The sequence below is a fragment of the Bombus fervidus genome, chromosome 7 (assembly GCF_041682495.2).
Source record: "Bombus fervidus isolate BK054 chromosome 7, iyBomFerv1, whole genome shotgun sequence".
NCBI lineage: Eukaryota > Metazoa > Arthropoda > Insecta > Hymenoptera > Apidae > Bombus > Bombus fervidus.
The window spans coordinates 14,912,583-14,938,388 of NC_091523.1; the positions used below are offsets into that span (position 1 = coordinate 14,912,583).

At 39.5% G+C, this 25,806-nt stretch overlaps 2 protein-coding genes across 9 annotated transcripts in view; one reads left to right on the plus strand and one right to left on the minus strand.

Annotated features, from left to right (window-relative positions):
* The first annotated feature begins 394 nt into the window (after window positions 1–394).
* Crtc (CREB-regulated transcription coactivator) overlaps window positions 395–25,806 on the plus strand; it is a 65,195-nt gene continuing 39,783 nt past the window's right edge. For 2 of the 8 annotated variants that reach the window (XM_072006449.1, XM_072006448.1), the window contains exons 1-2: window positions 397–714; window positions 8,593–8,841. In XM_072006449.1, coding sequence (XP_071862550.1) covers window positions 601–714; window positions 8,593–8,841 — 363 coding nt within the window. In that variant the 5' untranslated portion in view covers window positions 397–600. Of the gene's footprint in view, window positions 729–1,014; window positions 1,148–8,592; window positions 8,842–25,806 lie in introns of those variants that run through there. The other 6 variants (XM_072006447.1, XM_072006450.1, XM_072006454.1 and 3 more) reach the window with 6 other exon arrangements.
* Window positions 11,647–15,393, minus strand: Obp1 (odorant binding protein 1). The gene is made up of 6 exons (XM_072006467.1): window positions 15,245–15,393; window positions 13,768–13,849; window positions 13,564–13,652; window positions 13,181–13,283; window positions 12,847–12,911; window positions 11,647–11,822 (listed from the first exon to the last, which is right to left on the minus strand). The coding sequence occupies exons 1-6, from the start codon at window positions 15,311–15,313 to the stop codon at window positions 11,805–11,807; spliced, it is 426 nt and encodes a 141-aa protein (XP_071862568.1). The 5' UTR covers window positions 15,314–15,393; the 3' UTR covers window positions 11,647–11,804.

Here is a 25,806-nt window from a genome sequence, read left to right on the forward strand (position 1 = left end):
AGAGAAATTTTTCATATACATAAAATAACCTTATATCGTTCAGTCTATAAATATTTATTCGTTTAAAATAACATAACAAGTACAAATAAATATAAACAATACGTATATTTGCTAATACGGAAAGGGAGGAATCGCAAGAGCCAATGTAATATATTTCGAAACAAATAAAAAGTAAACAATCTTTCACTGATTTACGTTTATGAGCATGTGGTAATAAAACATGGATGTTAATCTGTTTTATCTACAGCGTAGTACATTGCAAGACCAAACGAAAGAGCGAGCTTTTTGGAACACCCCGGAATAATGTCGTCAAGTTTTTATTGCAGGTACGATGGAATGGTGGGGGATCGGTGCGACCAATGAGCCCGCAAAAAGCGGCTCCTGCGCGATGCGCGTGGCGCGCTGCGCCGCATAATCTTGCGTATCAGTGATCGGCAGTGCCATCCAGAAGGCAGTAGGTTACGGGTTCTAATGTGGTGAAATTTAGGGAGCTCTTATTGGTGCGATCGGTGAAAAAGGAAAACGTGTGAGGGGGTAGAGGGTACACGATAGTAGGTGCACGATACTCGCGAGTGTCGGGAGATCTAGTGCCGAGCCATCATGGCGAATCCACGAAAGTTCAGTGACAAGATCGCGCTACACAAACAGAAGGAAGCGCAGGAAAGAGCGGCGTTCGAGGCGATCATGCGAGAAGTTTCGGATGTCACAAGCAGAGTAAGGAAATCCCAGTAGGTCCTTGCCATGGAGGGATATATCTTCATATTTTCCGTATACCTTCCTCGGTTCAGATGTTAGAACGTAAACAACGGGCATTCTCTCTCCTCGTTGCGCCGTGTGTCGACTCTGTGCGTGTGTGCGTGTATGTATGTCTCTATGTGCTCGTTTTGCTATACAATCGAGACGTGTGTATGAGTCTGTGACTAGCTTACTATCAGTACTTGTGTTAACGCGCACAGCTACATGCACTCGTCCGCTGGCCCTCTGTTTCTCTTTCCTATTCGTTATCGTAGTGTGTCGGACGGAAAATGTATGTGTCTCTTCGTTGGTCGCGTGTAAGAGTGTATGAATACGCGTATATGTAGAACGAGTATATACTCCGATATACTATACGAAACGTACTGTGCGCTTGTTTGCCACCATCCGTCCTGTAAGTTCTTAATAAATGCATACGTGTGCGATCGACAATCGTATCCATCCTGCTGACTTGTTCGAACAGATCATCGTATTTTCAAGAAAATCTTCGTTTCTTTTTCGAATCGATCACCCGTATGTATTCTAATTGAACGTCCGCGATTAGGAAAAGTCACTGTGTTTCTTCGTTTCTTCTTCGTTGAAAACTAGTTAGAACCGTCCACGGTAAACGATCATCGTGTTTGTGTTTCTATTTACGCGACATACTTTTATCCACGATCGATAGTGACCAAATGAACTGTTCTTCGTTTTACTAATAGTTTATCGTTCGTTCAGATACGCTCAATTTTCCTTCAAAGTCTATCGACTTTCAAACCATTCTCGTGAAACGAACGTATTAAGTCAATCGTATTCGTTGTTCTCAGGTACCGTCGCGACTTCGAAATTGTTAAAATTGTGTTCCGTAGAATCACGTGTTTCAGTTTGATTCAAGATCGAGCCTATGCAAAGTATGTTTTTGCTCTCTCGCAAGACAGGGAAACAAACCGTGTTTTGCTTGAATCTACGGTATCACTGTATAGATGCATCGTACAAGCGAATTATCGATGAACATATTTAGCCTACTCTAGTCGCGAAAGCAGGATCAATTTTTCGAATATGTTGAACGATCGGTCAACGACCTAATTTTTCACACGCTGAAAACACCAATGAAAATCGTCCCCGTTAAGTATGACATTTCCGGTTCCGGGCTCCGAAACAATCTATCGTCTCGTTCCTGCGCGAAATTGCTTTCCCTGACGTTCTCGCTTTTAAACGATAAAAGGACGATACTTTCTACAACGTCAGAGTGTCATTAACGGAATTGCGTCCAGCCCATTATCAGAATCGAATCATCAGTGTTTACGAAAAATCAAACAGATAAGATTAAAATTTCATGGTCGTACGGTCTTTTCGATCTTATAAATTCCATCTTCCGTTAAAATTAATTATTAACTGTTAACTGTTGAACACGATAATCGTAACAAGGTCAACGTGTAAACCGTTCGGTTTTCGAGCGTTCCCACGTGAATGTTACGACTCGTTCCTAAGATCTCGCGAGACGATTCTAACATTCAACCGAGAAAGGTAAAAAAGTGGCTCGATTCGCGACACACCGATCGCGTTTTTTCGACAGAGCGAGCGCAGCGCCTTCTGTCGTGGTTTCACGTGGAAACATTTGGTTCCGCGGGAATCGCGCGAAATTGGCGCGTTTTTCACTAGACGGATACCGATAACCGTACAGCTATTACATAACGCTGGCATTGTACTAAATGCGGAAGCTGCGTTATACGTTAAAGTTCACCATTCGATCAGTCGATATCGCTGCGTTATTTACGGTACGCTGACTTAATCTATGGGTCGTTGGAGCAGGCGCGCGCGCGCGCACGCTCGTGCACGTTTTCAGGTGTCCGTCGAATTCTTCTCACACTACGCATTTCTCTTTATTTTTCTTTCACGCTCCGTTCCGGCATCGTAGTATTATCTGGCGAACGTTGGAATGTCAGGGTAATTCAGAGTTTCGTGATACTTTCAGTCGCTCACCTAAAAATATTCCAACACTTACCATAGAAAATTTCTATGGATATATTACGTGCATGATACGAAATTTTTTTGTTCGTACGTTGGTAAAATTTGAAGTTAACAGGACATATACTGTAAACATATATTTAGAAGAGGTTAATATATAGCACGAATAACTATCTTAAACACGTAATAAACGTTGACGATGATTCTACCGAATATTCAGACTTATTAATATAACGAAATTGACCGCTTAAATACTTTCGTGATCCCTACGAAACATATTACTTGCTCTAAATATCTATGTATTATACATTTTCAGATTTTTATTTCAAATTTGACCAATATTAAGAACGACAGTCGAGTTTCACTGCAGTTTTAATGAAATTTCAAAATGTTTCCGATAACACGTATAATATATTCATAGAAGGTTTCCACAAGTGTTCGAATACTCGTCTCAGCCACTATATGTTTCCCCGTCTGATGGATGTTTTCGAACGTTTTCGTTTTTCAGATCGTGACTGATTTCGTTAGCAACGTAGAAAAATCACGAATTATCTGTCGTGATAGTTCGTAACGTTTGATTTATCGAGAAAATTTTTATTTCCACGAAATAATGTGAATGGAAAATCTTACCATGTGAAAAATATTTACTATTACATCGTACGTAATCGCATCTGTATTCACGAATCAGCATTTATTCTATTAATCAGCGTCGATAATTCAGATCTGACCAGTTAAAATCGTGCAGAGTATCGCGTCTCTATACGATTTTTCATTTCCTTCGCTTGTGCTTAACCCGCGTGCGACGCGATCGTAGATTTTTGCGTCTCGTACACGATCTTTGATCCGAGTAGTGATTTTTGATACAACGATTCGCCGAGCTGCACGCTTCTCAATCGCTATACCGTTAACGGCCTCGATAACGATTACGAACGCGACGGTTAATCGCTCGAATCGTTCCAACTCGATGTGCCACTCGCGCATGCCTTAATCTCTCTATTGTCGAATGGGAAAAACAATGATCGTTTGTTAACTACGTTCTCGACGCTTTCAACAATGTTTACACTTGTTTTAATACTTTCGGGACTAATCGAACGATACGTTCCGACATATCTTTCGGGAAGATTGATCGTGATAATTTTCCTTACATTATTGTAACTTATTGAGATATACAAATTCTGTGATAAACAGGACTATGGTATATTCTATTCTGTAAATTATGCTTGATCCTTTAGGTAAGATTATATCCTCGTAATTCGTTCCTTCGAAACGGAGAAGAATAACAAAGCTAAACATAATATCGTTATCAATATAATACGTGTCAATAAGTGAACCTAATTTTGAGATAAAATTTTCTACGAACATAAAAATACACACAAATATAAACGTTTATTTTGTAGAAGCAAGTACAGCGTAGACAGAGTTATAATTATCGAAGAATGAGGTAATTAGCGAAGTAATTGTAAAATAGAGTCGTTAATAAGCAATTTCCGCGTCTCAACCCAATTAAAATCTCGATATCGTTCATTAATGGTCACGTTCCACGAAATTTTCGTTTTGCCGTTTATCAACGACAGCTATACTTAAAGCACTAATTTATTTATTTTACAAATTTCAGCGAATTATATTACACCCCATGCTATATTACCGTGATCATTGGTAAAAGAAAATATCTTCATCTTCGATGGTAAATATTTTTCACGATCTCAACGTTCCTTTTCACCGGTGTACAGTGGTTCACCAAGGTATTTAAATACTCGAAGAAATATTTTTCGAAACAATCTGAGATCCCATTAACACTGTTATGTTAGTCGACTATCGTGATTATTGTATCGAAGCTATATATTTTTCTTTTCTGATGGATTTCTGATTTTTGTGTTACTCGTGATGGTTAAAAGTGCAATAATCGGGACCAATTTCACGAACTATCGCGAAAAGCTAACGATATTTACCGTAATATGATTAAAAAATTGCAAAAACAGGAAAGAACAGTTGATCCTGAAAGCAAATAAAGAGAAAATTTTGGGATTCGTTGGCAGTGTAACAGAATTGTACAACTGTTTGCCTGTAAAAAGCGGAAACGTGATTTATCACGATTTTCCCGTGTAGTCTTCATAAATTTGTGTCCAAATTACTTTTGTGCGCCACAATGTCAAATAAACCGACATGTCAAGGTGTCGGAATCGAATATATGAATATTTGATCGCGGCGAACGTTCGGATAGGTCGTTCCAGTCGTTCGATGAAAACAGTACAAAACCTTTGTCTCGCGATATCGGATCGAAATGTTGGAAAGTTAAAAAAATGTGCGGGGTCACCATGTCTCCGAGCGAGTCGGGTAAAATAGAACAATGACCGATGAAAGGAAATAGAGACGAAAGGAGAGAAAGAGAGACGAGACAGAGCGTGTACGTGTATACATATGTATGTACGTATGTGCGCGCGCGCGCGCATGAAATTGATCCCATTGAACAGAAAGTCAGTTTTCGAGAGCGAAATATTTCAGTTTTCGGATTAATATCCGTGCCACTTATAGAACTCTTCGATCGTGGTCGGAGATTTAATTGATTTATCGAATAACGAATCACCATTCTCTCTATATTCATCGTACTCTTCTATTTTCTCGCGAAGAGTTATTTCTACTCGGTATTTTAAACCCTCCGGTGTAGAATAATTAAGGAGCTTTCTGGAAAAAAGTGCTGTAAGATAAAATGGTGAATCGAGTAATATTACGTTGAAAGTTTTAGTTCCAGTTTTCTAATGTTAGTTACGCTTCGATCGTTAATTGTATATAACGGATCTTAAAGAACTTTGTCATTTTTATACATAAACGATAAAGATAGACGTGTATCGTGATCGTTCGATTATTCGATTAGAAAATGCATTTGTCCAGCGGTAACAAACGAAAATATTGGCAAAGTTTCTGCCGTGAAGTTCCGTTTAAGTCTACACCATATTCCGTGCGAAACAACTTTTGAATTAACAATCTAGATATCTTATAATTCATTATCGTTAAGCAAGTGGATGCAATTATGCACTAGGAGCAATTAATTTATTAATCATTGGTGTTACGTACAAGTGACGAAGTTGTAGATTCCAATCGAGAGGCAAATTATGTCATTATCAGATAATTAAAATGGCACGTGTTACTCTATCATTGAATTCGTTTTTCAATGTGCTAGAAGAATACGACTCCGGCGAGAAAAATATCTCGTGTCCTTTAAGAAATACAAAATGGTAAATACTTTGTGTACGAATAGGCAAGTGCACCTAAATAAATTCTTCGCTCGATACCAGTGAATTTATACTCGAAACATTTTTTCGTTAAACTATCAGAATCTGCTCAAATATCGTGATATCTGATGACCACTCTGTATATTTACTATAGAGACCAATAGGTTCTTTTTCAGAAAGCTCCATAATTTCTCGCAGGTTTTTCGCGTTTTCTCACGGGAACAAAAATATGATAGTCGAGCGAAAGGCGAGTTACGTGAAATTTCTAACGCTGCGTCATCTGGTCGAGCGAATGCAAAACGAGTTGTATCTACTCGTACAAGAAAGAAAAAAAAAAAAAAAAACGGATACTTTCACCGCGTGGAATTGCGTAATCCTAACGTGAAACATAGGTGGCCGGCCGTGAGTGCACTTTTATCGCAGTCCGTTTAATTTTTCTCCGTTTAACTTTATTGCTATGTATTTTCTATCATAGTTTGTTTATGGGCTACGCTGTGCGAGAACAGGCTTTCTTAACAAGGAGCATTATTCGATTAACCGATGGTGGAATTTCTCGATATACGAGTCTACTGCCAGAATGCTGCAAAGTTCGTAAAAATATTTCTGAGAAAATGTTATTGGCAATTGGTTTAAGTAGTTGGCTCTATCTCTGTTCACCGTATATCCGTCCTTGTCGTTTCTTTATTATTTTTTGTATCACGACCACATATCGACGCATCGCAACCGAAAATCTCTTTTGACGACGATAAGCTCTTTGCACACAATTGGAAACATCCATTTGAATAGAAAATGTGACGAAAATTCCCATCTAAACTTTGCCAATCTTTCAAACGCTTACCATAGGAAATTTTTACGAACGCATTGTACAAACTTTCAAATTTCATCAATATTGTAATCACATATCTTGGTATTAAACATGTTTCTCCCAGCCACTCTGAATATTTGAAATATCGATCGTTACAAAATCAGTTAGATCCTTCGTTTCTATAAAACTCCATGGATTTATCAACTAGCTTTAAAAAAGACTTGGAATTTTCAACTCAACAGACATAATTCCATCTTTCTATTATGACCTACTTATCTCTGCTTTCTTTTAGCCATAAATTAATATCAAAATTGGCAAATCAATCAATGCTATTCCTGTGCGATCTACCACTGCCACTGATATCTTTTAAATAATTTTGCGAACATTGTAGCGTACAATTCCCAACCGGTCAACAACGATTGAATAGCGTTCCTTGTAAGATTCTCGTGAAGAGGGTACGAGCTCCGTTCCTATCGGTTCTCTCGTATCGGCCCAAACATTTCTCTACGAATCGCTCGAATTTTTTTGGTCCTGATCTCGACTGGAAAAACAAGAACCCAGAGGTGGAATTCGAATGATGATGAAACCATGGCAGGAGGGGAGGATGTTTATCGGATCGTGGTTGGGCCAGGAATGCGGGTTTAAAGTTTGAGACGTGTAGGATTTTAACGATCGGGACCGAAAGAGAAGGGAAGAATATCCCAAACGCGTTCCTTCTTAAAATTCCCATGAAACACGTTGCTCTTAACGTAACGTTGGGGTTTTTGAATGTTATCGATTTTCAATCAGAACCTGATCGAGAGCCTCTCGAATTTTGTGTTGATAGCAACGTTCAATCGCCAGGCTAGAAAGCTTCTTATAAGTCGTAATATAAGTCGTAGGAGCTCGCCTGATTCGATATATTCAATTTCAGCAAACGTTGAAAGTATGTTTGTAGGTGACGATCTTTCGATTCTCGATAAATCCGCTCGTTTTTATATACGTTCGTTCTATCCGTCGTGGATCTTTCCAAGTCGATCTTAAGAAGTGTCCTTTTTCGTTGAAAAGAAGGAGAAAGAACCGTTTAGTTTCGTCAAAAGTATCACAGAAGTATTTAAATATTAATAGAAACGTTTTACGAAGATTTGATGTGTGTTATACGAAACTCTGTGGAATTTCATTAACACTGTAACGAATAACGATATTATACAGTATCGCGATCATATTGGTAAAGTTCGAAACAAATTTGAAATTATATCTACAAGTTAAACGATCGAATTTATCGATCGTATTAATCAAGCTGCAATATTTAGTAGAACTGCTCTTGATTCTAATTAAACGTTTAAGATACTTATTCGTATTGCATGAATCTCATCACGAATCTAATATTCTACGCACGTTTGAATCGTATCATTCGTAAATCAGTAATATTTTTTAACGCGTAAAATATAGGTCGAGTTACTCTTATTCTTATTTATATCTTTGAAAATGAAAGGTGTACATTTTCGAATTGGTTTCAGTTTCAGTTATATAATCGTGACAGTCGTATCTCGTTACAGTTTCGTTGAAATTTCAAACAATTTTCTATAACGCACATTTTTTATATTCGTGCATGCTCTCCGTCACCATAAGTGTTCAATTATTCCCACAAATCAGCGTGTATCTATAACTCAACCAGATACGGAAACGAAAACGGACGAAGTATTTAGAAAATACCTGTATAAAACGAAATGGAAAGGAAAAAGGAAAAAGAAAGAAGAAAGCTAGGCACGTTTAGCGTAATACGATAAATAGACGCGATGGAAAAGAAAAGGCAAGAGACGGTAGTTTGCCGAAGAAAGCGAACAAGTTGGTGACCATATGAATGATGGACCTGCTTAGGTCGCCTCGGCGAGCAGCTCGGTGTGTGCCAGTCCCACGGGATCCGGGGTACTGGAGACTCCGCTGTCCGTGAAGAGTGCCGGCGCCAGTCCACCTCAGTCCAGCGGCAAACACCTGCACATTAACCTGGGAAATCAGTTCAGGGCGGGTGGCTCTCTGCCGAATGTTAACAACAACGCGAATTGCGGCAATGACGCGAAAGAACACGCATCGCCGCACAACGCCGCTATCCACTCGATCGACCTTAAGGTATTGGTCATCTAACAAACCGTGTCAAACTTAGCTGTTTTTCGTCTTCACTGCCCCCTTTTTTTATTTTTACATATATATACGTCTACATAGACATATTGCACCCACGTTATCTTTTGGTTTTTCTTTCACCTGTTTCCTAGTTGCTTTTTGCGCCCTCCCGATCATCGATCGTCGTTCCCCTTTCGAATGCAAAGCTCGTAAATCAATATATCGCCATGGCGCCAAAGCCACTTCGAAGTAGACGATCGATGCAAGAGCGAAGCGGTCGTGAACAGATTTTTCTCTTTTTTCGTATTTTCTGTCTAAAAGAAAGTTCTTATCGAGCAAGAATGAAAATTAACGGTGGTCAAAACAAACCGCGCGTCTACGCTCTTAGATATAAACAGAAACAGGATTATTTCGAGTCAAGCTAAGTAATTTTTCAAATTGTAATTCGTCAAATTCGGTTCTTAAATTTTCACCTATTTACGTTCGGAAATAAACTACGTGTTCAACTCGTCGTTATTAGCGACGCGATAAACAGTGAAAAATATGTCGTATAGTTTACCACATGGATGTTTACTCGTCGAAAGGACAGTTCATTCGATTATTGTTAATATTGCCAGTGGTAATTGTCGTAATTCGATAGCGTGTGCATATTACAGTACTTTTGGAAATTATTTTCTTATTTTATTATCTCTTACGTAATACTTCATCGCTGACTCAAATAATCCTACTACAGTCTTATTCGAATCATTCTCTCGTTTCTCGTATATTTACTGGATCTAAACTACCCGATAGTATCTTATTCCCTCGTTATTACGCAAAAGACCATTGTTTCGTAATATACAACAAGTTAGATTATTCTGTGCAAAGTTCAAGATTAAATTTTCACATGTCGAAGCTTAGCTGACTCGAATAACCCTTCCGTACTGTATACACTGTATTCGATTTGGCTCGCGGATGCGCGGTAGCTTGCACGGTATTGAAATTACATCGGTGTTGGTTCGATCAATTATACGAACATTATGGGGGATCTCTACTTGTTGCGAGTCCACGTTCGAAGCGTGACTCATGACTGGAGCAACGTACGGGCGATCGCGTGCCTCCTTTCATTAAACCGACTATTTCCAGTCGCCGTGTAAAAATAGACGTTTCAAGATTTTTCTCCGTAGTCGGACCGCGTCGTTCGATTCGATTCGTTTGGCCGTTCTCCCTGGATTTCGCGAGCGAAACGAAACGTTCCGCGCGTGAAGCGGAACCGGGCCGAGCGTGTACTCGCGCGCGGCTACGCAAACTTTCCATTATCCGTTTGGTTCGACGCGAAATATCCCGAAATCGATTTCGAAACACGTTCGTGTTAATCTCGACCGGTTGGAATTCGCCGTTAGTTCGCCAGCTGGTCGAGGAATCGAGCTTCCATTAAACGACACCACGTGCACCACGTCCGCGACACGCGGATCAATCGATTCCCTCGACCATTCAATCTACCTCCCCCCCCCCCACTCTCTCTTTTTTCTCTCGTTTTTTTCCTTTTTTCTTTCTTTGATACGATGTTTCTGCACGATAACGCATGACAACTTTTACTTAACAGTAGTTGGATAGCATAATGTGAGAAATAATAGTAGCTGCATAATTTCACGAGGAAACTTTTTGATGGAATTATCGAAGCATGAATAGATGGGTCGATATGCCGAAGCGACAGTTCGAGGTGCATGCGTGGTTTTGCCTTAGTCCTTAGAAGGTAACGAACTGCTAATTTGAATGTTAAGAGCGTAGAGTTCAGGTGTTTGCTCCTTTTTCATCGCGTTTTCGTGATCTAGATTCGAGGTAGCTAACGCGAAGGTCTGTCGTGATCGGTTGACAACGGTCGACGTAATAATAAACGTTACAAAGCCGCGAAATTTTACGTTTATCCATCGACACGCTAAAATATCTTCTCACGTTTCTGTACTTTTCAATGAAAACGATCTAAGTAATTACACGAACGTTGTAGCATTGAAATACTTTTAAATAATATCGTAACGTATAGTTAGGTATATTATTTGTCGTTGAAACATCGTTCGATATAGCCTATCGTTGTGATATCGCGTTATCACCCGATCAGTTTGATTTAGGCGATCGAGAATAAAAGATTCAAACGACGATCGATTAAAACTTTGAACATTCGCTATCAGTGAGTGCGAATTTCAAGTTGAAATCGAAACGATATTGAATCGCGACAGCATCCGATAATATTGCACAACGGTTACGTCGAGACGAAGTCATAATAAAATTATCTTGGAACTTTAAGGATACCAGTTCAAATAGTAGCGTGTTGGACTTTTGCATATCATTATACAATGGAGGAAATGGCTATTCGGTGTTTCGCGCAAACATACAATTACGTTATATTCGAAGACATTCGCGAATTAGATTGTCATGCAAATTATAGTATCAATGAGCCGCAAATCGCGTCTCGACCATTGCGTAACGTAACCACGTCCAGGATACGCGTTATTATTGCGTCTCCAAATGAATTAGTCGCACACTCGAGCGTAACAAATTTCGTGGTAATACATTTTTTTTTATTATTGGGCGAATGACTAAAACGCGTGTTCCCTCGGCCGATTTTTATATTTTTCAAGTTTTCCGTACACTCGCTGAACATATTTCACCTTAACAACGATTTACATTGCAATGCTCTCTGTAATTACTTGAATTATAAGTTTGTTCGTTCTCTTCGAACGAAACGTACATACTCGTTTTAGACAAACTAATGTTCGGTATAGGTACACGAATTATATCAATTTTGGTTACGTAAACGATGCGTGTTTTCTTAGGTTTTTACTTCTTTTTTTTTTTTTTTTTCTTTCGTTGTTTATCATCGTAGAATATCCATTCGCGTAATCGTTTCCCAGCCTATTCGTAATTTCTCTGTCGTTGCCTGCAGAAAAAAAGATCGTTCCGTCGTCCCGGGATATAATCTTCTTTCCTTGACCTTAGATAATGAACCATACCTGAAAATCAAAGGAGTTCGTTGAATTATAACTAAAACGACTTAAATGCCATCTCTGCCTCGGTAACTGTTCGCACGTTGTCACATTTTCTCTACGTTCGTGTGTCTAAAATTATACGTAGACTGCGAATTCTTACGCATAAATGTACGTAACGTGGAAAAATATCTAAAGCGGAACGCTCTTTGTTTATTTAGTTCGTATATAAACGGGACAAGTCTTATTAGAGTGCAGAGATTTTTGCAAATAGCATGCCGTTGTTAGCTAAAAATAGAAAGTATGTCGCTTGTAGCATTGAACAAAATTTTGCAACAACATTTGCAAAAGAGATTGTTATCGATCCGGCGAAGAAGTCGAGTGAGTTGCACTTGGAATTCGCTACGTTGTATAGGCAATTTACAGGGTCAGAGAAACAGAGAAATAGTTTGTAGTATAACAAAGTGAATAGAAAGACTGAAACTATCCAAAACGATCTCGTAGAAGCGTAAAAACTAATTCTCCCAAGTAATCGTGGACAATGTAAAGCTGTATTAACTAATTTGAAAAAGGAAGGGCAAATAGCATACAGTTCTTCGAGTTTCAAGTGCGTTCAGTTTGAGCGCAGTTATTATGCGTGTGTGTTTGTAACAGTGAGTATGTTCGACAGTCACAGAATTGTGATCGTAACGTCGATGCCGCATTCTGTGTCCTCATTTACAAATAGCAAGTGCCAAAGATCTATAAGATTTAATAACGTTATAATATTCGGCGCGTTGTATCATTTAGCACGTTAAAGAGCAGTCCCATTTCTTTGACTTGCGTTGACAAAAATTTGAATTTGAATATCCGCACTCTAATTATACGTTGTTTTAGACGTTGATTGCATGGAAGTGCATGTTAATTATAACTAGACGTAGAAATGGTATTTCTATGTTTCGAATCGATCGATATAATCGCCTTTGAATATGACTTACTTTCACTCGATATTATCTGTCTGCTATCGTAAAAGAAAGTAAGCAATGTATTAGATTATGTGAAATGCACTTACGTCCGGTGCTTCCGCCATGGCGCATTTGGCGAGGTTATATATCTTGTCGCACTTATCAGAGCCCGCTATAAGAACCATAATGAAAGTTAGATGGCTGTAAAATTGAACATGTATAAATTTTCTATTTCGAGAAACATAAATTTTCTATCGCGAGATTTAAACCTGGATTTTTCATTTTTAAGCTTCAAGATGAAGCTTAAAAATGTACTATGACGAATGTACTTAAGAATGTACTATGTTACTCGAAATTTGAATGTTCAGCCGTGAAATTTGACGTTTAAAAGAGAAAGTAAAATGATTTGAAACTTTAAATATGACACAAGCAGTCACATACCTGCTGGAGTACATTTGGACATAACCGACTCTGCTCTTGCCTGGAATTGATCTGGTAGCAGACCTAACAACATATCCGCGTCTATGTCGCCTTCGTCATCCACCTAAATGAAAAGATTCTTTCACTAATCGTTGCCTCCGTTTAATTCACTAGCTGCCGTGGTTTTCGTTTGACGATTATACAAAAAATCTGTATAATAATGATCCCAAAATTGGGATCAATTTAGAAAATAAATATATATATATATATATATAATATTCGATAATTTAAACAAAGCATTCGATAAAACGTATTAAAGACCAATTAATACCTATAGAATTAATATAACGTCAAGGAAAACGAAATTGGCAGTTAATGGGTTTGCGGTCGTTAGTTGAACTTACCAAGCTGAACGCTTCGAGCAAGCAAAACATGTAGCAAGTGATGGACCTATCGTCTTTTAGTATTCCCTTGTCCACCTCGTCGATTTGCGCTGTGTTACGAATCGATTAGTTAGTTTTAATTTACTCGTACAAATTTTCAAATTCTCAACTTGTTGGTTAATCGTTTTCGAATTTGTTGCGAGTTATGGCGATCGTGATACTAACCTTGCGCCGTGCCATGCTCGCTCATGCACCGAGCCTTATCTTCTGCCACCATGTCGAATATCTCAGGTGGTAGCCACTCCGGCTATGAACAAATCGAAATGATCATACGCGAGTGCCCTTTTTTCTCTTCCTCTTTTAATGATTTTATCGACCGCCTCTCCTCTTTCTTTCTATCTTTTTAACGATCTCATTGTATATCCACGATTCGTTACGGCAAGAAAATTCATCGAGAATTCGACATGGGTGACATTATCGATGAAGGGAGGAATTTAACGATGTCCAAGTTCCATCATAGTATAACACGGTATAGTACTTAACGCGCACTGTTTGAACGATTTGCTTTGAGATCGTTGCCATTAGCATAGATTACACGAATAGTTGGCAAGTATTTATAATTCAATAGATTCAGATAAATGGAATACTCGAAATGATATCGGAATCGATTTTACCCAGTTGAAACCCGATTTCAGACACGAGGCTGGACCATTTCGAGTAAAATCGTCTAAATTCCTTATTATTGTATTTCCTCTCGTTTACGTAACGATACGTTTCCTTATATATATTAGGTCGTCCGGAAGGTTTCTTTCGTTTTATAAGGAAATAATGGATGAACGATATTTTCCGTTTTATATTATTTTATCAATCGAAATAAAGATCACAACGTTCGACAGATTGGCTTTCATGTTTGTATAAAGATGCGTCGTTGTAAAAGACGTGTCTGTAAAAGAAAGACACTTTTCGGACAACCCTATGTATATATATATATTATATTTCTATCGTATTAATTGCGTTATTGCTTGGACGTTCGTTCATCTTTTACCTCCATTATTCTCTTTATTCTTTTCTTTATCTTTCTCTCGTAGAGAAATTTAATTTCATATACCTTTACGTAATTTCATATACGTTTACGTAACGATACGTTTCCTTATATATATTAGGTCGTCCGGAAAGTTTGTTTCGTTTTATAAGGAAATAATGGATGAACGATATTTTCCATTTTATATTATTTTATCAATCGAAATAAAGATCACAATGTTCGACAGATTGGCTTTCATGTTTGTATAAAGATGCGTCGTTGTAAAAGACGTGTCTGTAAAAGAAAGACACTTTTCGGACAACCATATATATATATATGAAATTAAATTTCTCTACGAGAGAAAGATAAAGAAAGGAATAAAGAGAATAATGGAGGTAAAAGATGAACGAACGTCTAAGCAATAACGCAATTAATACGATAGAAACTTTCTACGCTTCAATTAGGCTTTCTGTTCGATCTCGAGTTCACTTGCCCCGTTATCGATTAGCCGGCCATACGGGTTGTTCGTATTGTTATTATTTGCGCGCGTTGACTCGTTTATATCTCTAATAGCTTTGTGCCTGACGAATCGATCAGATCGAATGATAGAGTTCCTTTGGTCCTCCTCGTCTCGTGTCTCATCCCCTCGCGACAAAAGTAAGCCCTTCCTTGAAAGCTTACCACGGCGTTCACGAAAATCGTCTGCAAGCACACGAGGCCAAGATACAGCAACGCTTGTTTGCCACCCATGATATACGTAGTCGAATAGCACACGTTATAATCCCGACACTGTTTGTCACACTTTTGCGAGTATTGTATGAAGCGATGTTACCTGTCGCGGAGTTTTTATAACGCCTCAGTTGGGAAGAACGTGCGGGGTGCACGGGATGTGGGCGTGTGCAAGAGGAGGGTTACCTAGCATGTATCTATCGTTCGTTGATTGAAGCCTCTTTGTCGTTCGGTTGTTGGCTGAGACACGGATAATTTTCGGCCGCGTAACGGAAGTGCGCTTTGGATTACGTGCAAAGTCGCGATCGTGATCTTGAGCGCTTCCTGTGTCCTGTTTCCTTTTGTGAATGAATAGAAAAGTTGTTGGTTTTTTCCTTTTTTCGAGCGAATTTTATTCAAGCGTGTAAAGCTACCTTGAGATTAACCGAGTTTTTGGAAGCCAGGCGATTCGAATTCGAGTAATTCGAAAGTTGTCGATTAGCGTGAAATTGTTAATTATTCGACTCGAAACATCCTTTCGAGTTTCTTCGATTATCCTCGCTCGTTAATTGATTTCCAGTAATTTGATATATTTCATTAACGTGGACCTGTTACTTTAGCTAACTTCAAATATCCTTTGCAACTTCCTAACGAAGTTAAGGTTCTCTCAATTATTTTCCGATCTAGAAAGAAAAATACCGATTGCTAGGTAACGTAATGTTACTTCTGCACTCGATGTTATCGCTTCTATAAACCAGCTCCACTGTTTTTCAACTTTGTATTCGCTCATAATTGACGTTTCGTACAGCTACGCTGGAACTATCAAAATTCGTGTAACTCGACTAACGCGGACGACGAGAGTTAAGCTAACAATTCTTTCGTTCGGCAACGTTATGGTTCGCGATAGATGGATCATCTATTTGATCGTTTTGGGGCGCTCTTTTTACATGGAACATAATTTTTTGTGTCGATGAACACACAGACGTCCATTGGTCAGCGTGGCTAATGGCAAATGAGTTAGCAATCTGTAGTCTGTTGTGACTGCTGAAATTACAGCGTCGTCCATGTTTCCTCTAATGACTCGTTGGACGACTCCGGCGGGCTAATTTTTTATGATTAAAATGTGAAATCGTTTGTTACAGAGATTTGCAAATAATTGTATCGAATTACTCGGCCGACGATACATTCCGTAATGCACAATATGTAATATGCACATGATACTTGTGTAAATTTTCAAATTTCAATGGTCGAAATTCAGTTGGCCTTTCAACAACATATACCATTTTCTTGGAAACGTTGGATCGTTTATCTATTTATTTCGAGTTGTTCGAACACAGTTTTGTATAGAAGGCACGACGCATTAAACTTTAAAATCAGTTTCGTCGTAAACAAGTACGCTCATCATTCAGATAATTAAGAACTTATTAAAATGCAATGTTACGTAATATGCAACATTGAGCGTGGAACGGTTAATAAAACTTCCTTTTCTCTGTCTTATTTTAAGTAAAAACACATTAATAACATATGTATATATTTATGACATGCAAAAGTATGTATATGACATACAATAGGCTATCTTAATCAAATTTCTTGAGAAGTTAAAAATTGTACATCGTTAACCCGCTCACGTTGTTCGAGTGTCTGTCGTACGTTCTCCTATAATTCTTTTCTAGAATTTAATATCTGTAAAATTAACCTACGTCAGGAGAGACATCGTGATTGCGACACACCTCGAATTTAATTACCGTTTCGATCGAGCTCGAAGAACGATGTTCCGGCCCTCTTGCCGCGTCTCTTTTATCAATTTCACGGTCCGTCGGAAGTCTCGACTCTCGGAGAAATTCGTCGAGTGGCACGAGCAGTTGGAAAATTCCTCGTTGGAACCGTTTCTATGCGAACGACGCGACGCTTGGACGAGCCGAAAATCTTGTTTACCAGCTTTCGTAACTTGCTACCGGCTTGTAATTTGCCATCGAATCGCGGTCGATCGTTGCTACCCGTGTGTATGCTAGAGCTTACAATATATCACTTATTCAGTGAGAACTAGCAAGGTCCGGCGATGTAACTTTGCTGAAATGCGAAACAGTATCGACATAGAGTAAGGAACGAAACGATCGAGGGATATCCTTGTGTAGGGTCGGTTGAAATAAAGCTAGAAAATCAATAGTAATCTGGTAAACTAATTTTGACAAACGTTACAAATCTTTTCCGTGTTTACGACTCGTGTGTCAGTCTTCCGTCAAGTATCTACGCGATAATGTTGTACGCGTTATTCCACTAATTAGCCTTCAACGTACCAATCAGTTTAATCAGAACAGCAAAGCAAATTTTTACGTCGAACAAAATTCCGACAGAAAAATAACGATCGGTCGTACCGATGGAAAATTATATAATTCCTTATGTCACCGAGAAAAATTCGTGTCTTTATTTTCGTCGCGACCATCGTACGATCATTACGATCGCTTGATACCTTGCGATCGCGAACACTGTAATTCGTCACGATGTTTCCTTCGGTTACGGAGAAGCCGCTATTTTCAACTTTAACGAAATTATACGTAACGAAGCCCGAGCATCCTCTGTCACGTATATACTCGTATTAGTCGGTTTAGCAGAGGGTGGAGCGTGCGTTCTCGCGTCGATGGATCCTCCGGTCGCGATAATTGCATTTTTCATTTATCCTCGCGAACGGAACCGAGCACAGAGAAGAAAAAGGGACGAGCGAAAAGGGGGATGAACGGGCCGTCGCGTGTTATCGAGCGTAGTAAGCTCGTTTGGTCAGAATCGCGCAAAAGGGGAACATACCCTGCCATCCATTTTTTATCGATGATCCTCTCACTGCTCAATTAAATTTCGAGCCAGATCGCTCGTCGAAATGTGACATTTAACGATCAGATGCGATCGATATACACAGCCGTCCGTAAATATTAGGACGATTATAGAAAGTAAGATTAATCTGAGAAATGATTAGGAACTTGTTAAAATAAAACTTTTAACGATTATTATCTATTCAATTATATTATTATACTATTCAATTTATCATTTTAATCCCAAATTTCAATCAAGATTTTCTGTATTTTTAATTCATATTCGTCACGTTCCTCTTCCGACTCTTACAAATAGTTTCCACAAATTTTTGTCTCGTTACCTTGCACGAATGTAAAATAGCAATCGGCTAATAAACGTTCGTCTAATAATTTGAAACAATTGTCGTATCTTATATGCAGCTGAAAAGTGAAAAGAACACGTGTTTGTTTCCTTCTCGGTCTCCTGCTGCATCGTTAGCGAAAACGAATGGCAGATATAGATAGAAGAACGGAACGTGGACCGACTCATTGACTGCTACGATTTTCACGCAACATTCGCCGCTGATCAATCGCCTTTAACGAGCTCGCGCGAATGTCCGCGCATGGCCGTTAATTAACCGTGCCTGCCGAATTCGACTCCGTGATTCTGATCAAAGCGAAGTTATTCTGCTTTCATGACCGCGTGAAACCTTATTACTTAAAATATCTATCGCTAACAATGAATTCAAAAACATATATTGACCGGCGAACAGGTATTCGCGAGATGCCTATGAACAGTGATAGGACTATTCTCGTTCAGTAACAAGTATACTTTTGTTTCCGACATTCTTTCGTAAGGGTAAAACTTATTAACTCATTGAGGATCAAGCAGTGAAATAATACGTAAAGTTACGTAAACGCAACATCATTGTCATAAAACGTAAATAAAGCGAGTTACTTTATCAACTTACCTATACAAAATATATTAGAAGCCCGTTACACGAATCGAAGCTGCAGATGCATAAAATAATGAGCAAATTCTCGAAATATCTCTCCATAATTACAACATACGTTCTATAAGATTCGATCATACAAATTGGCCAAATAGAAACTACAGATGAAACGTTGCGTTAACGTAACTCTGGTCCTTAATAGCTTAACTCAGTCCCAATCCTCGCTACTCCAATCACCGACTTTAGAAAACTAATAATCAACCATTGAACCGATCTAAACTTTCCTCTTTCTGCTATAAACTTCGTTTTCATCTCTTACGCCAACCATGAACGAAACGTCCGCGATGCTCGTTCAAAGTATAAAAGTATAAATTCGCCTTAACAAACCCTCGTCTCCCCTTCTTCCTCCTTATTCATGAAATCATCCGAAACAGCTCCAAAGCTCTACGATATCTTGTACAAAGAATGCGTGCAAAAGATTCAGCGATGAGCCGGACGTGATATCTCCTTTAGGGGAAGAAAAGAGGAGGAGATGGGATACGTGTAACGAGTCGCTTGGTGGTTGTCAGGAAGGAGGATGAAAGGATTGGAAAGGAAGGAGGCGAGTGTGCCCGGGCGCATCGGTCTCGAAGCCAAGGTCGGGTTTCGATCGCGCGAAGAAACGCACCCCCGGGGGATATCGGGGTCAAGAGAGCACTCGGTTTCTTAGCACCAGTCGATTCTAGGCCGTTGGTGCCAAACGTCCGCCCCAGTCCGCGGCCGGCTCGATTACAGCCGAATGTTCGAACCATCCTCCTTTGCTGCCGGAATCGATCGAATTTCAGCGGATTTCTGCTGGCCGCGCACGTGCAGTGGCCCACCTGCCGCGCGCCCGAGTTTACGTTGCCGTGCAAACTCGGCTTAACCTCTTGGACCCGAGCTAGAGTGCTGCCGAACATTGATACCGTTGCTCCAGATACAACTCTGCTCGCTTTTCCCTTCACCCTCCTTGCCACACAACTCTCTCACCCTCTCGATCTTTCTCTATCCTCCTGTTCTTTCGCCACTCGTCCAATAACCGTTCTATTTTAGCGTCGAGAAAACTATTCGGTTTCATTTCTTGATTAAGCTGACGGACAAGCGAGCACTGCTTAATTTCATTTGCTTATTTATTTATCCATTTGTGGGATAAAACCTATGGATAATGCAAAGGATGACACGTAGGAGAAAGATTTATAAACGAAGAACAAATTGTATCTCGTGAACAGCAGCTCAGTTTCTTTATTCAGTCGATAGAGACACAAAAAATCAGCAGGTTAATTTTATTAGTTATTTATTTAAGCAACAGATATCCTTCTGTTTTCTATACGTTTCTGTCCGCGTCAGAAAATGATTACCTAACAGTTACGGTTCGTGTAGAGCTGTGCAAGATGGAAAGTGGAAAGTGGAAGACGAAGAGAGGAACTGAAGGAAGGATTTTAGAATATAAATATGTTGGAATGATAAATCCCGTGAAAATAAAGATAGTTTTCGCGATTGGACGAATGTACATGACATTTCGGTTATTTTAACCTGGGTTACATAATTATGATTAGCCTGTCGCGCGAATAATGCCTCCTGTCCATTATCCGGTCGGCTAACTAGACGAACAGTTTCATGCTAAACAGCTAATTTGCCGCGTTAATTTATGCGTGACGATTAAACGGTTCGAATAGGAGCGGAATATAGTCGGTGTTTGTTCCATCCTGGCCTTTCAACGCTCTCTATCAAGCGTACCTTAACTACATGACTATTCTCTGATGCAATAACTCTGTAACGCATTAACAAGCTTTACACGCATTTATTTACATTTCTCCCGATGGTTAACTCCGATAGAAAATAACGCAAATGCCACGACCCCTTCGTACAATCCAATAAACAGGCTCACAAAAGTATAAAAAAAATAATATTTCCAGTCGGTCACGAAAATCTACATACACCTACGCTGAATCTCGTGTAATCCAATTTATCAAACAAATCAGAATCGTATTTTATCAGAAAGTTACTTACAGCTGCATATCGATACCGTTATTATCGATGTATTTCCAAAGCAATTTAATAAACGTTTCTACTAGAATTTTATACTCAATGCACGATTATGTAGACTTCGATGATCGATTCTACATACGTTTGCAGTAAATACTTCGTAACTTCTATATACACATTTTCAGATTGCTCTCGAACGATCCTCTCTCGTTAAAATATCAATGAAATTTCAAAACGTTTCGACACGTGCAATATAAACGTTAAAGTTTCCCATGCTAAATGCCCGAGTACTCTGGCGAATTAGTGTACGGATGTCATGGACGTAGGTAGGTTCGAAAGAAGTTAACGTTCTTGTGACGAGTTGGTCGATGGAACTGGAGTTCGAGATACGTGCCGCAGGGGTAAGGAACAAAACAAACGGGAACACGTGCTCCTAAGCAGAGTGCACTCGTATACAGAGTATTGATCGCGTTCTGCAGGTACTCGTTTGCTTGTTTCGTTAGCGGCACGTCGATGGCTACTGCCGCCGTGACTGCAGCTGCAGCTGCAACTGCGCCTAGTTCCGCTAACCCCGGCAGCCAGTCACCGCGCCTGGCCTCGCGGTCTCCGCAACTACTCTCCTTCCTTTTCGTTTTTGTACTGAATCTCTGAATCCACCCTGTACCACGTTTTTACAGCCTGGTCGCACTACCAGGGTTGAAACTACCGACGTACTCGTACGAGTGTGTTCGGTCGATCGTTCGTAGTTGCGAAGAGTTGAAATTTACTTGCATTAGATGTACCGTCATAGGTATAATACAGAATCGAAAAGACGATTAGGCAAAGAAATACGAATCTGATTAATTATTTATGATATACTCGGCATAATTACGTAGATGGGTATTGACCGAAAATGTCTTGCATTAGTAAAGATGAGTCATTTTTACATGACAACGTCAGTTATTTTTCCCTGTTCGAATTACCGTGTTTGACGTACAACCGAACTTAAATTTGGTCGCATTATTAATACAGAATTCTTCTGCAAATTCTTCTTTACAAGAACATCAATGAATATACGTTTCTGTTATTAATAATCGATAGGAAATACAAACGCGGAGCTTGGAAGAAATCAATGCTGCAAGGGTCCTAGAGGATCCATTTCTTCTCTACGACATAATTTTATCTTCAGACATTTTTCTCAGTCCGCGTTTCCATTATCGCGTTTATCGTAAATCCAAAAGTTTTATCGCATTATCTCTTCCTTACGAAATCTTCCGAAGAAATAAGTTTCTACCATTAATGATCGATAAAAAGTACTGATAAAGTCGTAGCTGCAAAATGATTCGACTCTGAAAAGTTTAAATTCATTTGCCTGTCGTTTCATGGTATTTATCTATGATAATTTAGTTTTCGATCATTTTTCTCATGCAAATTGTCGCGCTTACTGTAACCGCTTTACATAATCCGTATCTATCAGACATTCGGCGAAGCCACGTGTCGCTGTTCGTCCCTTCCCTTCTGTCTCGACCAGACGATTCAGTAAGCCGACGACTGAAATCGACTGGTCGTTATTTATTCTACAGGTGGCCGTGCACGATGGTTTCGTTCATGCCGGTACGTAAGTGCGTGGAAATATTTCGAGGCTGGAGATTTCAGCCGCTCGTCTTCCGATCCATTCGGAAGGGACTATACCGGAAACGTCGAAGCCATCCGTTCGCGGCAACAACCCTACGGAAAATAACAATTTCCTGATTAGAATTTCGCTCCTCAGCTCCAACGAGTTTCTCCTGCCAGAGAATCTTCCGTTTCCGTTACTTTATATATCATTAGTCGCGGAAATTGATCCTTACTCTGGTTCGATCGAAACTCCCTCGTGAATCCACGGGTCTTCATCTACGCCTTCTTCTACGGTTTCTGGTCATCAAGACGTAGAAACATCGCCAATGTGCACGCATTTTTGTTCTCGCTAATTATTGTATAATACGTTGACTCGTGAAAATATTTGCACACCTACGATCACGTTTTAAATAACGAATAAAATAATAAATGATTACTCGATTCAAGAACAAAAATTGAAAACCAGATGTAATTTTAAGACGAAGGATAGGAGCATACAAGTTCTTAACATTTACAGTATATACACGTGCGTAATACTTTAGTAATTGATAAACTTCGATATTACAATTGGCTCGCGCCTCTGACTTGTATTAAAAAGAAGAATATTAAAAGTTTCGAGTGGTTTCAATTCGATGACGAGAAACTATGTATCTTTCACGGCTGGTATAGTTATAATATCCTGACTTTTTTCCATCGGTGATCTCTCGAGATTATAAAAGAAGAAGCTTCCAACGGTTTCCACGCAGACATCCCACTGTTGCGATATAATTGGATTTTCCTAATACATAATTCATATCGCGTCTAGCCTACGTTCAAACTGCTTCCAATTTTTCGTTGCTTTTTTTCTTCTTTAGAAAATTTCGTTCCTCGGGATCTTGGTATTCGGACTGGCTCAAAGGGACCTCGAGACGATGGAAATTCAGGCGATACTTGCGTCTGATTTATCTGCTATTTCCGTGGACGATTATATCGTAATATCCGGTGTACCGTGGTCTCCACGGTATCTTTACCCTCTCTCGACGACTTTGATATTCCACGAAATCTCTTAGAATCCCGATTACTGCCTTTTCTGACGTTTACAGGCAAAGACGCTTGCGATAAAAAGTCATGGCTCGAGCAGTCCACGATCGATTTCACGATGATAAAACACGATCGCTCGTTGAAACGTTGTAAGTATACTGCGTTCACACGAACGAAAGCGTCGCTAGAAAGTATAAACGCGACTTATTGTCAGATCTATTAATGGCGTGGCAATCATCGGGTCCATAAATTTTCTTGCTTCTATTCGCGTCTTTCACGAGCACGTTTATGGTCAGAGTGCCCTACAAAACGATTGTTTAAGGAGCGGATAATATCCAGCAACCAAGAGAAAATCGGACACGTGGGCGTCGATCAGCGCATTCTCCCCTTTCCTAGCATGCAGTTGTTAAAGGTTACTCGGTGTTCTCACCGAGTTTGTCTCGGTAAACTGTTACCTCGAACGTGAATTAGGTGCCGACTTAATATTCCAATTACGACTCAACGTACGATTTAATTTCAACATATACAGATACGATTATAAATGTACGAAAGGAATTATCCCGTGTAATACGAATGGAAAATATACGCAGCTTGCAAATTATCGTATCACAAGTTCTCTATCGTTCGATCAAAATTTCCTAACAAACCAAAATTTCTCAACAGCTTTCAAGCTTTCATTTTCTTACTTACGTTGATAAAGCGACCATACCGATTTGATTCCAGGTGTATAAATATTTTATTCTACATCGAAAAACAAGTCTCGGGCGAAAGAATCTTATTTTCTATTTTCCACTTGTTTGCACATATAGAATTATCCCTTGGTAGGTCGACCACTTTACGCGAGACGCTTTGTATATGAGTTTGCACAAAGATTCAGAAAGTCTAATAGTAAGGTAACATTTTTAAAAACGAGATCGGATGTAGCGAGACAGGATACGACGAGCAACGGCGAGTCCTGCGTGCTTTCGCGTTGTAGAGCCTTGAATGGCAACGGATGTCCCCTTGCAAGTAGGTCACCGACGTGTCGGGAGACGGTAGACGGTGGTGGGTGTCCCGACGTCGTTGCGTGGGTGGAGCAAAGTCGTGAAAGGACTAGAAGCGAAGTCGAAAGAGAAAGAGAGAGCGAAACAGAAGGGTTGAAGGAGTGGCAAGGGGGAGCTTGCCGCTCCTCGCTGATCGGTTCCCGACCTCTCCAACGTCTTCCGCGTTTCTCGCCATTCATACTTGTTCCGCGTGTCCTCGTCCTACCTACAACCCCAAGAATACGGTTCGTGCACCTCGTCCCTCGAGTCCCATACGATAAATCGTTCTCGTTTAGGAAATTAGAGCTTCTTAAGCAAATGCTAGTAGGTGTTGTAAAGTGAAAAATTGCACACGATAGCACAAACATTACTTATACACGACGTAGGTGGAAGTATCGATCGTTTGTAGCTTCGGATGGAATTTCGTGGAAGTTCGTAAACGTTGTTTCCTCGGCTTTGTTTCAGTAAACGGCTGCCATTTGGAAAATTAAAGGTTGTTAAATAAATGTTAAGCGAAAAATTCCACGACAGCCTGAAAATCGGTTATATACGACGTAGGTGGAAGTATCGATCGGTTTTAGCTTCGAGTGGAAATTCGTGGAAATTCCAACGCTTCGTTTTTTCGGATCTCGTTCAGTAAATGACTCTAGTTCAGGAAATTAAAGTTCGTTAAACAAATTTTGAATGAAAAAGTACGCGGCAGCTTGAAAATTGGTTATATACCACGTAGAGATGGACGTATCGATCGGTTTTAGCTTCGAATACAAATTTCATGGAAATCAGTGCACATTGTTTCTTCGAAATATCGTTCGGTAAATGGCTGCCGTTTAGGAAATTAAAGTTTTTTTTTTTTTTCAATAAATGTTAACAGAGGAATTATTATATACGACGCAGATGAAAGTATCGACCGTTTTTAGGGTCGAATGAAAATTCATGGAAGCTTATATAGTGTCTTTAACCCTCGACTAGCGCAGGCTAGATCGTTATCGTCGGCAATGTCGAATATCTTATTTTCTAACGAAGAATATTCCATTTATGCCTTTATATGTAAATTATTAAGCGTGATAATTACATTTACTTGTAAAATAAAATCGTTCATACAGTTGTTGAATAATAATACGAAATCTAACAAGCGATAAACGCGATAAATCGCCTTT